This window comes from Apteryx mantelli, chromosome 36 (assembly GCF_036417845.1).
Source record: "Apteryx mantelli isolate bAptMan1 chromosome 36, bAptMan1.hap1, whole genome shotgun sequence".
Taxonomy (NCBI): domain Eukaryota; kingdom Metazoa; phylum Chordata; class Aves; order Apterygiformes; family Apterygidae; genus Apteryx; species Apteryx mantelli.
In genome coordinates this window covers 816,816-829,438 of record NC_090013.1, presented here as the reverse complement: position 1 = coordinate 829,438, position 12,623 = coordinate 816,816, and the positions used below count along the sequence as shown (strand labels likewise).

Genomic DNA, 12,623 nt, shown 5'->3' with positions numbered 1-12,623 from the left:
ATGGAGCCACGACGCAGCCCGTGAGCGCAGAGGGCCTGGGCAAGGCTCCCAGGAAGGGGCCGCTCCGGGGCTGAGGCTCCCCCAGATCCCGGGATGAGCCCTGCTCTGAGCTCAGAGCCGCAGCCGGAGAGGGCACAACGCAGATCCCCCCCCAAATCCGGGCACCTCGCACACTTCTCCCGGCATCACCGTCCGCAGAGGCTCGGGGCCAGCAGGTGCCGGTGCAGCGTCACCCTCCTCCGGCATTTCGGGAACGTCCGTGTCCGTCTTCTCCTCCCCAGGAAGGACGACTGGAAGAGAAGGGGGGGGTGGGTGGCAGGAGCAGATCCAGGGATGGGCAGAGCCACGGGGATGGACCAGCTCCCACCGGAGCCGCAGCCGCATTCCCGCTCCTGGTCGGCACCGGGGGCCATGGGAACCTACCCCGGATCCCCTTCGGCAGCAGCTGGAGCCGCGCAAACTCCGTCATGACGGCGCAGCTGGAGGAGAGGAAGCGTGAGCGGAGCCACCGGCCGCACCAGTAAAACCCAGTGCCCCCCATGGCCGCACCAGTATCACCCAGTGCCTCCTGCAGCCACACCAGAGCCCCCCAGTGCCCCCCAAGGCCACACCAGAGCCTCCCAGTACCCCCCATGGCTGCACCAGTCTAACCCAGCGCCCCCCACGGCCGCACCAGTCTAGCCCAGTGCCCCCCACGGCCGCACCAGAGCCCCCCAGCGCCCCCCACAGCCGCACCAGTGCCCCCCAGTGCCCCCCACGGCCGCACCAGTGCCCCCCAGCGCCCCACTCACGTCAGGTCCCGGTTGAACTCCTGCACGGGGTTGTAAAACACCTCGTTGGCGCTGGGGAAGATGATCCTAGCTCTGCCCTCCGTGATGAGCGTCTCGCCGGCCCCAGGGGGGCTCCCTGCATCCGGGGGGGGCCGCCCTGGGCCGGAGCCGTTGGGGGAGCCCCCGTCCATGGCGGCGGCGGCGGCGGCAGAGAGCCGGCGGAGGAGCCGGAGCGGGGCGGCCGCGGCGGCTTTCCGGAGGGCGTCGCAGGCGGCAGCTAAAGAAGAGGGTGACAAAAATCTGCGCAGGAGAAGGGGGCAGGGTGAAGCTGCCCCCCCCCCCCCAAATTGGGACCAAGTAGGGGGATGTGGGAGGGGACAAGTCACCCCCCCTTCCCTGTGGATGGGGGGTCATGAGGGACTGGGGAGGCAGGGGGGGGACAGGCCTCCCCAAAGGGACCGGGGTGGGGTCAGAACGCCCCCAAAAAGGGGATGGGGGGGTTGGGGATGGGGGAGGGGACTGAGTGCCCCCCCCCCAAAAGACCAAGGATGGGGGGCGCAGAGGATGGGGGAGGGAACAGGCCCCCTTGTCTGGGGGGGGGCAGGAGGGCACAGGGTGCCCCCCCCCCCCCCAAAGGACCGGGGTGGGGTCAGACACCCCCTCCCAAAAAGGGATCAAGGAGGGGGGCCAGGCGCGGAGGGCTCAGGCCGACCCACCCCCAGCACGTGGCGGAGGCACCGAGCCGGGGGCGACCTCGTATCCCGCCCCCCACGGGGCTCCGCCCCCCTCGCCCCTCAGGCCACGCCCACCCCCTTCTCCCCGCCCACCCCCCCACCGGTGCTTCCCCCCCTCCCCGCCTCACCCGACCGGGCCACGCCGCGCATCCTCCGCGCCGCCGCTCACATGGGCGCCGCCATGTTGTGGCGGGTGGGCCGCAGTCAGGTGACCCGCGGCGGACGCGCGGCGGACGGCGCGCCGCAAGGGTCAAAAAGGCTGCGCCCGCCGCCGGAACGCGGCCGGAAAACCGGGGGGCGGGGGGGGGCAGGGGAGGAAGCCCCCGCGCCTAAAAATAAGCTCCCTGTTTTGGGTGGAAACCCCGCGGTTTCTTCGTATGGGCTGAGGCTTTGTAATGTTGTGACACGGGGCCCCAAATCCGGTCACCCTGACGGGGCGACGGGGCCCCATGGGGACAGAGATCCCCTGGGGGTCGGGATTGACTCTGGCAGGATCCCAGCCTGATCCCACGCGAGGATCAAGCCCAGGGGGATCCCAGCCTGATCCCGTGTAAAGACCAACTCTGACGGGATCCCAGCCTGATCCCACCTGAGAGTCGATCCCAGCAGGAGCCCAGTTCGATCCCATATGAGGATCGACCCCGGCTGGATCCTGGCCCGATTCCACGCAGGATCGGTGGGATCCCGGTGGCCCCCTGTGTCCCCATGGCCATATGTCCCCCCATGTCCTCCCCATATCCCCATGGCTTTGTGTATCCCCCCCCGTGTCCCCATGGCCGTGTGTCCCCCCATCTGCCCCCCGTCCCCCGTGTCCCCATGGCTGTGTGCCCCCCCGTGTCCCCCCATGTCCCCATGGTTGTTTGCCCCTCTGTGTCCCCCCATGTCCCTATGGCCATGTGTCCCCCTGTCTGCCCCCTCTGTCCCCGTGTCCCCCCATGTCCCTATGGCCGCGTCCCCATGGCTGTGTGCCCCCCTGCCTCTCCCCCTGTCCCCCGTGTCCTCCGTGTCCCACCCCGGTGCGTGTGTGCGGGGAAGGAGGGCGGAAAGCGCAGGCCGCGTCGGAGCGGCTCGGGGCTCGTCTAGCCAGGCCTGGGGCGCTCGGCGGCGCGTGGGGGGGGGGAGGGGGGAGGGCGGGGAGGGGCGCGTGCGCGTGCGCGTGCGCGGGGCGCGCCGCCGGGCTGTGCGGCGCCATCGGGCGCTCGGCGCTCGGCTGAGCCCGCCTGCCGCACAATGAATGGCTGCTGAGCGCGGCGGGGACGGGGACGGGCACCGGGAGCGGCCGGAGCCCCAGCGCAGCCCCCCCCCGGCCACCGGTAAGGCGGGCGGGGGGGCCACGACCGCCTCCCCACAACCCCCTCCCCAAGCTCCGTGGCGGCGCTGCTCCGCCTGCTAGGCCGCCCGGCCCCCCCCCCCCCGGCCACATGCCCCCCCCCCCCCCCGCACCGGGCCTGCCCCCCCCCCCCCCCGCCACGGCCCGGTTCAGCCCCCGGAGCACCGACCCCCCCCTCGGTCTCCCCCCCCCCGCATTGCCCCGGTTCCCGGGAAACTTTCTGCCTGTTTCAACGCTGTGGGCCCTCCTCCCCCCACGCCGAGGGCTGCGGGACCCCCCCGCCCCCCCCCCACCCGGCAAAGGGTCCCCCCGTGTCTTCCCCTCCCGGTTGGGGGTTCCCCCCCCCCTCCAGGGAATGCGGTTTCCAACCCCCCCGGGTTTGGGGATCCCCCCCTGCCTTCTCCCCACCAGGGCTGGGGGATCTCCCTGTCCCCCCCCCCCCCCGCCAATAAAGAACGGGGATCCCCCCCCCATTTTCCTCCCCCAGTATGGGGCATTTTGCATCCCCCCCCCAAAAAAAATATGGGTCCCCCCCCTCGTTGTTTCCCCTAGGCTGGGAGGTCCCCCCTGCCAAGGGCTGGGGATCCCCCTTCCCCCCCCCCAAGGACTGGGGATCCCCATGTCCCCCCCCCCCCCCGCCCAGGTTTAGGGATCGCCCGTGTCTCCCCCCAGAGCTTGGGGAACCCCTTGCCCCCCCCTCCCAAAACCTGGGGGACCCCCCCATGTCCTCCCCCTCAAACACAGAGTTTTGGGTGCCCCCATCCCCTTCTCTGAGTGTTGGACACACACCTCCGTCCCTCTCAAAGGGGGGGGATCCCTCCATGCCCCTGCCTGGGAGACCCCCCCCCTCAGACTCCCCTCCCCCAAAGCCTGGGGACCCCCTTGTCCTCCCCAGGGCAGGGGACCCCCATGGCCTGCCCCCCCCAGGCTCGGGGACACCCCCTATTCACCAGGGCTTCCCCCCCCCCTTGGCTGCCCCCCTCTCAGCAAGGGCACCCCCGGACCCTCCTCAGGCTTGGGGACCCCCTTGTTCCCCCCTCCCAAGGCTGGGACGCCCCCAGGCTTCGAGACCCCCTTCCCCCCCCCAGCTTGAGCCCCCCCATCCCTCCCAGGCTGGGAGACCCCCCAGTTCCCCCCCCCAAGGCGGGGATCCCCCAATCCCCCCCCCTCGCAATCCCCACCCTGAGGGTCCCCAGGGCCATTTGGGTGGTGCCGGGGTGGCAGGGCAGGACCCCCCCCCCCCAAAAAAAGACCCACCCCGTGTCCATGTGTCCATCCAGCCTCACCACCTCCCTGTCCCGGCCGGCCCCCCCGGCCCCCCTTCCCCACACTCTGGGGGGATCTGACCCCCCCCCGGGACACCCTGACCTGCCCCCCCATCCCCCCCCCAGGACCACATTTCGGGTTCACCCCTGCCCTGATTTGCAGCCCCCCTCACCTGGGCTGGGGGGCAGCCCCAGACTTGGGGGGGGATTCGGGGGGGTTCCCCCCCCCCCCGCCAGGCTGGGGGCAGGTGCTCTGAGCACGAGGCTGCCCCACACCGTGGCCTCGTTCCTCCGGGGGCTGCTGGGGGGGGGAGCCTGCGTGTGTGGATTCTCCGGTGCCTCGTACTGTGGTTGTGCCAGGGCCGGGCCGGTTGTGTCCGGGGGCTGCGGGTTTGCCGTGGGGGGGCCCTGGCGAGGGGCCGGGGGGGCTGCGGCGTCCCCGGGGCAAGGGCTTGCAAAGGGCTCCCCCGGGGCCGGGGCGTCTCTGCGGGGAGGGTCAGAGCTGCCGAACCCCCGCGGGGCCAAGTCTAACTCGTGTCCCTCTTCCCTCCTCCCGTGTCCGTCTGTCCGTGCCCTCCTGTGGGGCTCTCCGTCCGTCCCTGTGTCCCCGTCCCCCCCGTGTCCCTGCCTCGTCCCCCTCGTGTCTCTCTCCATGTGCTTCCCGCTGTCCCTGTCCACCCTGTGTCTCTGCTGTCCCCCCCCCCCCGTGCCCCTCACGTCCCTGCGTCCCCGTCCCCACGTGTCCTGTGTCCCTGTGTCCCTCGCCGTGTCCCCAGCAGGCCCCCGGCGGCTGCCGCGATGGCTCAGACGCTGCAGATGGAGATCCCGAATTTCGGGAACAGCATCCTGGAGTGCCTGAACGAGCAGCGGCTGCAGGGCCTCTACTGCGACGTGTCGGTGGTGGTGAAGGGCCACGCGTTCAAGGCGCACCGGGCCGTGCTGGCCGCCAGCAGCTCCTATTTCCGGGACCTTTTCAACAGCAGCAAGAGCGCGGTGGTGGAGCTGCCGGCCGCCGTGCAGCCCCAGTCCTTCCAGCAGATCCTCAGCTTCTGCTACACGGGGCGCCTCAGCATGAACGTGGGCGACCAGTTCCTGCTCATGTACACGGCCGGCTTCCTGCAGATCCAGGAGATCATGGAGAAGGGGACTGAGTTCTTCCTCAAGGTCAGCTCGCCCAGCTGCGACTCGCAGGGGCTGCACGGCGAGGAGGCGCCTTCCTCGGAGCCCCAGAGCCCCGTGGCGCAGACCTCGGGGTGGCCCTCGGGCGCCGCGGCCCTGCCGCTGGTCTCGCGGGTGAAGACGGAGCAGGGCGAGCCCGACGGGGTGCAGTGCACCTTCGTGGTCAAGCGCCTCTGGGACGGCGGCCCCAAGGACGGCAGCGGCGGCGGCGGCGGCGGCGGCAACGGCAGCCGCAAGATGGCCAAGTTCTCGGCGCCCGACGCGGGGCGCCAGCCCCAGCCCCCGGCGGCGGTGGCGGCGGCGGCGGCGGCAGGGGGGGGCCCGGCCCCGGCGGCGGCGGCAGCGGCAGCACCCGGCCCCAGCGCCGCCGACCAGACCAGCCCCGGCGGCACCTCCAGCGCCTACACGAGCGACAGCCCCGGCTCCTTCCACAACGAGGAGGACGAGGAGGAGGACGGCGGCGAGGAAGGCTCCGACGAGCAGTACCGCCAGATCTGCAACATGTACACCATGTACAGCATGATGAATGTAGGGCAGGCAGGTGAGGCCACGCCCCCTCTCCCGGGGGGAGGGGCTTGAAAGGCTCCACCCACTGTGGGTGTGGCTGAGGGAAGGGGCAGGCCTGTCTAAAACTCCGCCTCCCCTGAGGGTCAGGGCTGGATATGGGCTGGGGGTGCTTATGCTCCACCCCCAGGGGAGGAGCTAAAGGGGGGTGGGGTCTAAGAGGCTCCACCCTGGGGTGGGGCTAATGTGGGTGGGGCTTGTGGTGTCCCGCCCATGGGGGTGTGGCTTCAGGGGGGCTTTGAGGCCCCCCTCTAGGGTGGGGTCTGGGATGCTCCACCTCCCCTGGGGGAGTGGCTACACCAGGGGAGGGGCCTTCTGAGGCTCCACCCCTGGTAAGTGGCTGCAGGGGGTGTGGCCTGTGAGGCCCCACCTCCCAGAGGGTGGGGCTAGACTAGGGGCAGGGCCTTGTGGTGCTCCACCCCTGGGGGCAGAGGTTAAGGGAGGGTCACGGTCATCACGGGGCAAATTGAGCTGTGCCCGTGTCCCCATCCCATGTCTCCATGTGTCCCCATCCCGTGTCCCCATCCCGTGTCCCCACACCCATCCCATGTCCCCATCCCGTGCCCCTTGCCCAATCCCATGTCTCCACGTCCCCACACCCGTCCCGTGTCCTTGTCCCGTGTCTCCATGTCCCCCCTCCTGTGTCCCCATCCCGTGTCCCTTGCCCCATCCCATGTCCCCTGTGCTGCGTCCCCTGCCCCATCCCATGCTTCCATGGTGGCCCTTGCCCCATCCTACGTCTCCCTGTCCCCATGCCTGTCTTCTGTGCTCTGTGTCCCTTGTCACGCCCCATGTCCCTGTGTCTCCTGCCCCTCTCCGTGTCCCTCTCCCTATCCCACGTCCCCGAGTCCTTGCCCCTGCCCCGCGTCCCCTCGGGGATTCCTCCTCGTCGCCGCAGGAGGGGGCAGCGTGGGAGCCCGGGCGTCCGGGCCCTGCTGACGCCCTGTCCCCGTCCCCGTCCCCCTCCCCAGCCGCTGAGAAGGTGGAGGCGCTGCCCGACCAGGCCACCTCGGAGTCCCGCAACCGCGTCCGGGTGCGGCAGGACCTGGCCTCGCTCCCGGCCGAGCTCATCAACCAGATCGGCAACCGCTGCCACCCCAAGCTCTACGACGAGGGCGACCCCGCCGAGAAGCTGGAGCTCGTGACAGGTGTGGCCGGGGCGCGGGGCCGGGGTCACCGCGGCCGGGGTGGGGGGGTCCCGGCTCCACTGACCCCCCCCCCCTCCCCAAATCTCCCCCCGTCTCCCCCCAGGCACCAACGTCTACATCACGCGGGCGCAGCTGATGAACTGCCACGTGAGCGCCGGGACGCGGCACAAAGTCCTCTTGAGGCGGCTCCTGGCGTCCTTTTTCGACCGGTGAGTTGGGCCTGGACCCCCGCGTCCTCCTCCCATTTTGGGGTCCCGTTTTGGGGGGGGGGGGAGGCCGGACACCTGGGTTCTCACCCCGGCGCTTTGCCCCTTTGCCAGCAACACCCTGGCCAACAGCTGCGGCACGGGCATCCGCTCCTCCACCAACGACCCCAGCCGGAAGCCGCTGGACAGCCGGGTCCTGCACGCGGTGAAGTGTGAGTGCCGGAGGGGACGGGGCCACCGAAGGGACCCCGAAGGACGGGGGAGACCCCAGGGGAAGAGGATTGGGGGGACGGGGGAGACCCCAGGGTTTTGGGACCCCAAGGGAGCAGGGGATGGAGGACCCCAGGGAGAGGGGACGCCCCGTGGACAGGAGACCCAAGGGATAGGGGACAGGGGAGACCCCAGGGGAAGAGGATTGGGGGGGACGGGGGAGACCCCGGGGGTTTTGGGACCCCAAGGGGGCAGGGGATGGAGGACCCCAGGGAGAGGGGACACCCCGTGGACAGGAGACCAAGAGACAGGGAAGACCCCAAGGCCAAGGAAAGAGGGGATGGGGGGACACCGGGGGGACACCAGGGGCGGGAGGTGCTGCCTCAACGCGTCCTCGGCGAGCGGCTTTTAACCAGCCGTAAAAACGGAGCGAGAGCCGCCCCGCGGCCTTGGGGCCTCGGGGCAAAACCTCGCGACGAGCCGCCCGCGAGTTCCCCGCGCCGGGCGGCCGCGTCTGACGCCGTCGCCCTGCCCGTCCCCGTCCCCGTCCCAGTTTACTGCCAGAACTTCGCGCCCAACTTCAAGGAGAGCGAGATGAACGCCATCGCGGCCGACATGTGCACCAACGCCCGGCGCGTGGTGCGCAAGAGCTGGATCCCGAAGCTGAAGCTGCTCATGGCCGAGGGCGACTCCTACACCTCCTTCATCAACGACACGGGCAAGCTGGAGCCCGACATCATGGGCGCCGAGCCGGGCTTCGAGCCGGGCGGCCACGAGGGCGAGGCGGGCGCGCCGGGAGAGGGTCTGCAGTGACCGCGGCCGCGGCCCCGGTCCCCCGCCGGGGAGGGACCCGCTCCGGCTCGGGCCCCGTGCCGGCGTCGGGACCGCGCCAGGCGGGCGCCCGCTCGGGGTAGGGTCCCACGCCGGCGGGGAGGGGACCCGCCGCCTTCGGGGTTCGCCGGGGAGGGGAGGGGAGGGCAACGTGGCGGCCCGGCTCGGCCGCGTCCCCGCGGCGAGGTGGCCCTGGGGGCGCCGCGGCCCCCCGCTCGGCTTCGCCGGGATGGGGCTTCCCTTGAACGCCCCCCCCCAACTCCCGCTTGGGCACGAGTTGAACCAGGTCCCCGTCCCCTCGCCGGGGCCAGCGTCTCTCCTGGCGACCGCGGGGGTCCCCAGGTCCCCCCTTCCGGGAGGCCGCGCGTCCCCCCCCCCGCCCCGGGTCCCCTCCCCAGGGCCGATGTTTCTCCAGGCGACCGCGTGGGTCCCGTCCCCCCCCCCGCCGTGTGCCCTCTCCCCCCCCAACCCCGGGGCCAGTGTCTCTGCAGGCAACCGCATGTGTCCCCAGGTCCCCCGTGTCCCCCCCTTCGCCGGGGACCAGCATCTCTCCAGGCAACCACACGTGTTCGCCCCGTGTCCCAGCGTCTCTCCAGGCGCCTGCATGTGTCCCCCCGGGTCCCCTGCGTCCCCTCCCTGGGGCCGGAGCCTCTTCAGGCCGCCGCCGTGTGTCCCCCGTCCCCCGCGTCTTTCCAGGCAACCATGTGGGTCCCCCCCCCCCGCGTCCCCTCCCCGGGGCCGGCATCTCCCCGGGCGTCAGCGTTGGTCCCCCAGCTCCCAGCACCCCTCCGCGTCCCCGAGGTGCCCCTGGTGTCCCCCGCTCGTGTCCCCCCCCCTCGGCTGGACGTGGGCGCAGGCAGGTCTTTGGGGGGGGGGGCAGGGAGCAGAGCCCACGGGGGGGCGGGTTTGGGTGCTGGGGCTGTGCCGGTGGCGCGGGGGGGGGTCCCATCTCTCCATCCCTCTTTCCCTCCTTCTTTTCCTTCTGCCGCGTCTCTGCTTGACCGTGCTGCTCCCCGGACGCCTGGGCTCCTTCCTGACGGAGGGGCCGGGGCGAGTCGCCTCCCCCCCACCCCGGCCACTCCGTGCCTCAGTTTCCCCGTGGGTAAAAGGGGGGACGGACCTGGCACTGCCGGGGGACGTGGGGTCAGAGCCGTGTCTGGCCTCGTGGGGACAGGCCCCCCCCCCCGCTGCCGGTGGGAATTAAACGCCGAAGCTCCCGCTAACGAGCGGTTCCTCCTCGTTAACCCCCTGCTTCATTAGTCCCTCGCCGGGGCCTGCCCGCAGCCAGCACCGGCTCGGGGCCGGAGGCACCCTGGGAGCAGCGGGATGGGGTGGGCCCCGGCGTCCGGGCTGGGATCATTTTGGAGGGGGGGAAGATCCGAGAAGCCAGGGTTGGGACAGGGGGTCGTGGGTTCGAATCCCGCCTCCGGGCAGGGACCGGGGGGGGGGGGCCAGACCTGGGGACGGGGGGGGACAGGGACACCCCCAGCCCCGGCTCTCGCTCCCCACCTCTGCCCCGACGCCGGGGTCATCCAGGCCCCGAGTGGGGAAACTGAGGCACCGAGCGGCAGCTCCCCCCTCCCTTCCCCCCCCCCCCGGCTCAGTGAGCTGGCAGGGGGGCGACCAGGATGGGACCCAGGCATCCGGGCTCCCACCCCCCTCCTGCTCCATCCCTGCTGACCTGCCGGAAGCAGAGGGGGGGGGAGAGAACCCAGGCGTCCGGGCCCCTGCTCTTAACCTATCGACCGTGCTGCCCCCCCCCCCCCCGAGCTGGGGAGGGGACCCAGGCGTCCGGGCCCCCCCCCCGCCCCCCCAACAGGTCTCCTGACGTTCGGTCAAGTGCCTTACCTGCTCCCCGGCCCGCCGGGATCCGTTCGCATCTCCAGTATCTCACTGCTCCGTGCCAAACGTCCCCGGCCCGCTCGCCGCGGCCACCGGGCCCCCGGGGAGGGGACGGGGACCCCCAGCCCCCACCTCTATTGCCCCCCCCCCCGCCAGCACCCGGACGCCTGGGTTCTCCCCGCCCTGTGCCTCAGTTTCCCTGGGAGGAGGCAGCAGGACACGGGGCCGGAGCTGCCTGGGCATGTTCCCTTCCCTTTTCCTGGCTCCCGCGTGTGACGAGTTGCACCGGTCTCAGCCCTGGCCAGGGAGGGGTGCACGGGGGGGTCCCTGACCCCCCCCCCCTCCAGAGCCAGCTGGGACCTGGGTGCCCCCGGCCTCGCGGGCGCTCGGAAAGCTCAGCCCCCCCCCCCCAGCTCCCCTTCCAGCTTCCCTCCCCCGGCAGCATTGGGCTTTTTTCTTTTTTTGCCCTTTTTTTATTTTTTCCAACCCAAAAACCGTACAAAAAAAGGGAACCGCGCAGCGTTTCGCGGCCATCTCAGCAGCATGGATCCCCACCCCCCCCCGGGCTTTCGCTTCTCTGCCCCCCCAGCCGCCTCCCCCCGGCTCCCGAGCCCCCGGAAAGGGGGACCCCCAGGGAAGGGGACCCCCCCGCGCCCCAGAGACGCCCCCCCCGGGGACGCCAGTGTTTGTCCTGTGTTATAAAGTGCCAAGACGCCCGTTTTTCGTGACTCCCCGTCCCCGCGCCCCGAAACGCTGGAGAATTGCACATGAACTGCTGTAAAGATGAACAGAAACGAGAAGAGAAAAAAAAAAAACTGCAGAAATGTTAATAATGAGTAAATAAAAACACAGAGGTTTGTAACAAACCCCCCCGTGGCTCCTTCCTCGCCCGCCCTGGGCTGCCCCACGCGTCCGGGTCCCCCTGCTCAACCCCATAGGAGCCACCGGAGAATCCCCAGGGCTGTGGGACCCCCCCCGGGGGGCCAGACCCCCCGTGTCATCCCCGAGTCCCCCCTGGCGCCAGCCCCCGAGGGGGCCACCGAGGGGCTCCCAGCCGCCTCGGGGGCAGTGGGGAAACTGAGGCACACGCAAGGCACAACCCCCTCCCCAAGCAGAGGGCCCAGGTGTCCGAGCACCCCCCGCCAATGCAGGGAGAGGGCCCAGGTGTCCTGCGCCCGTTGGCGAGGAGCAGCCGCAGGCCTTCACACGCGTGTGTGTGTGCGTGGGGGGGGTCCCAGAGGGGTTGGGGGTTCCTGCGGCCCGGGGTGCGCGCGGGGGGGTTGGGGGAGTGTGGCACTGTGTGTGCGTGTGCACGGTGTTTTGTGCACTGCCTGGTGTCCCCGTGCAAAGCCCGGTGCCTGGCGCTGCCCGCTGTCCCCGTCCAAACCCCGCTGTCCCCCTGCAATCGCCGGTGCTCGGCGCTGCGCATCGCCCGCCGCCCGTCCGCACGTGGGTGCCGGGGAGGGGAGGCGGGGCTTCCCCGGGGCCGGCGCGCCCCGCCCCTTGCCCTTATTTGGGCAGCGGAAGCGCCGCGCCGCGCGGCCCCGCCCCCTCCTCCTTCCTGCCGTCACGGGCCCCCTAATATAGTCATGGAAACGGCGCGGGGTGACCTCAGCGGGGGCGGGGCCGCGCCCTTAAAGGGGCCGCGCGGGAGGGGGGGGGAAACCCTCGCCCGCGGCGTCCGGGAACACCCCTACGCAATCCCTAAACATACCCCAGCACAACCCCCCGTACACCCCTACGCAACCCTCACACACACCCCTAAACAACCCCCATACACCCCCTGCACGCAGCCCTGCGCAACCCCACGCGACCCCTAAACACGCCCCTACACACACGTGCACCCCCCCCCCGCACCCCTCCCCGTGCTGCCCTGTGTTACCGGGGCGCAACGTGCTTCCCTCCCCCCCCGGGGCATCCCGTCCCGGAGGCGCGCAGGGACCCCTCTCAAACCCGGGGGGCTCAGGGACCCCTCATCCCGGGGGAGCTCAAGGTCCCGGGGGGGGTCAGGGTCCCGGAGGGGGCGCAGGGACCCCCGATCCCGGGAGCGCGCAGGGTCCCGGGGGGCTCGGGATGCCGGAGGGGGCGCAGGGACCCCCCGATCCCGGGGGCGCGCAGGGTCCCGGGGGGCTCGGGATGCCGGAGGGGGCGCAGGGACCCCCCGATCCCGGGGGCGCGCAGGGTCCCGGGGGGCTCGGGATGCCGGAGGGGGCGCGGGGACCCCCCGATCCCGGGGGCGCGCAGGGTCCCGGGGGGCTCGGGATCCCGGAGGGGGCGCGGGGACCCCCCGATCCCGGGAGCGCGCAGGGTCCCGGGGGGGGGCGCAGAGACCCCCCGCTCCCCGGCCGCCCCCGGCTCCCCGGTGCCGGGCCTCGCCGCCCGCGGCATTTCCGCCCTCCCCCCCCCACGGCGCCCGGCGCCGTGTTGCCGCGCCGGGGCCGGATGCGGAGCCGCGCGGGGGCGGGGGCGGGGGGGGGCCCGGCCCGGCCCGGCCCCGTGGCGGGGGGCGGCGGCGCTATAAGAGCGCGGAGCCGGGGCGGCCCC

General features: G+C 72.1%; 2 protein-coding genes across 3 annotated transcripts; one reads left to right on the top strand and one right to left on the bottom strand.

Moving 5' to 3' along the window:
- Positions 1-111: 111 nt before the first annotated feature.
- Positions 112-1,695, bottom strand: LOC136995022 (tRNA (guanine(26)-N(2))-dimethyltransferase-like). The gene is made up of 4 exons (XM_067314590.1): positions 1,633-1,695; positions 792-1,047; positions 424-479; positions 112-290 (listed from the first exon to the last, which is right to left on the bottom strand). Exons 1-4 carry the CDS (start codon positions 1,652-1,654, stop codon positions 112-114), a joined length of 513 nt encoding a protein of 170 aa, XP_067170691.1. The 5' UTR covers positions 1,655-1,695.
- Positions 1,696-2,730: 1,035 nt separating this feature from the next.
- NACC1 (nucleus accumbens associated 1) lies at positions 2,731-8,608 on the top strand. 2 transcript variants are annotated; one of them, XM_067314560.1, is made up of 6 exons: positions 2,731-2,817; positions 4,879-5,819; positions 6,814-6,990; positions 7,094-7,199; positions 7,311-7,408; positions 7,960-8,608. In XM_067314560.1, exons 2-6 carry the CDS (start codon positions 4,898-4,900, stop codon positions 8,217-8,219), a joined length of 1,563 nt encoding a protein of 520 aa, XP_067170661.1. In that variant the 5' UTR covers positions 2,731-2,817; positions 4,879-4,897; the 3' UTR covers positions 8,220-8,608. The 2 variants fall into 2 exon arrangements, with proteins under 2 accessions (XP_067170661.1, XP_067170660.1); XM_067314559.1 differs by having other exon boundaries at positions 4,876-5,819.
- Positions 8,609-12,623: the final 4,015 nt, after the last annotated feature.

Bases quoted from the DNA above. Each gene is read 5' to 3' on its own strand.
- LOC136995022 (XM_067314590.1), bottom strand. From the start codon at position 1,654: ATGCGCGGCGTGGCCCGGTCGG. The intron at 480-791 runs GTGAGTGGGGCG...CCTCTCCTCCAG, and splicing joins GAGTTCAACCGGGACCTGAC to CTGCGCCGTCATGACGGAGT. The intron at 291-423 runs GTAGGTTCCCAT...CTTCTCTTCCAG, and splicing joins GCTGCCGAAGGGGATCCGGG to TCGTCCTTCCTGGGGAGGAG.
- NACC1 (XM_067314560.1), top strand. From the start codon at position 4,898: ATGGCTCAGACGCTGCAGATGGAGATCCCGAATTTCGGGAACAGCATC. The intron at 5,820-6,813 runs GTGAGGCCACGC...CCCCCTCCCCAG, and splicing joins GATGAATGTAGGGCAGGCAG to CCGCTGAGAAGGTGGAGGCG. The intron at 7,409-7,959 runs GTGAGTGCCGGA...TCCCCGTCCCAG, and splicing joins GGTCCTGCACGCGGTGAAGT to TTTACTGCCAGAACTTCGCG.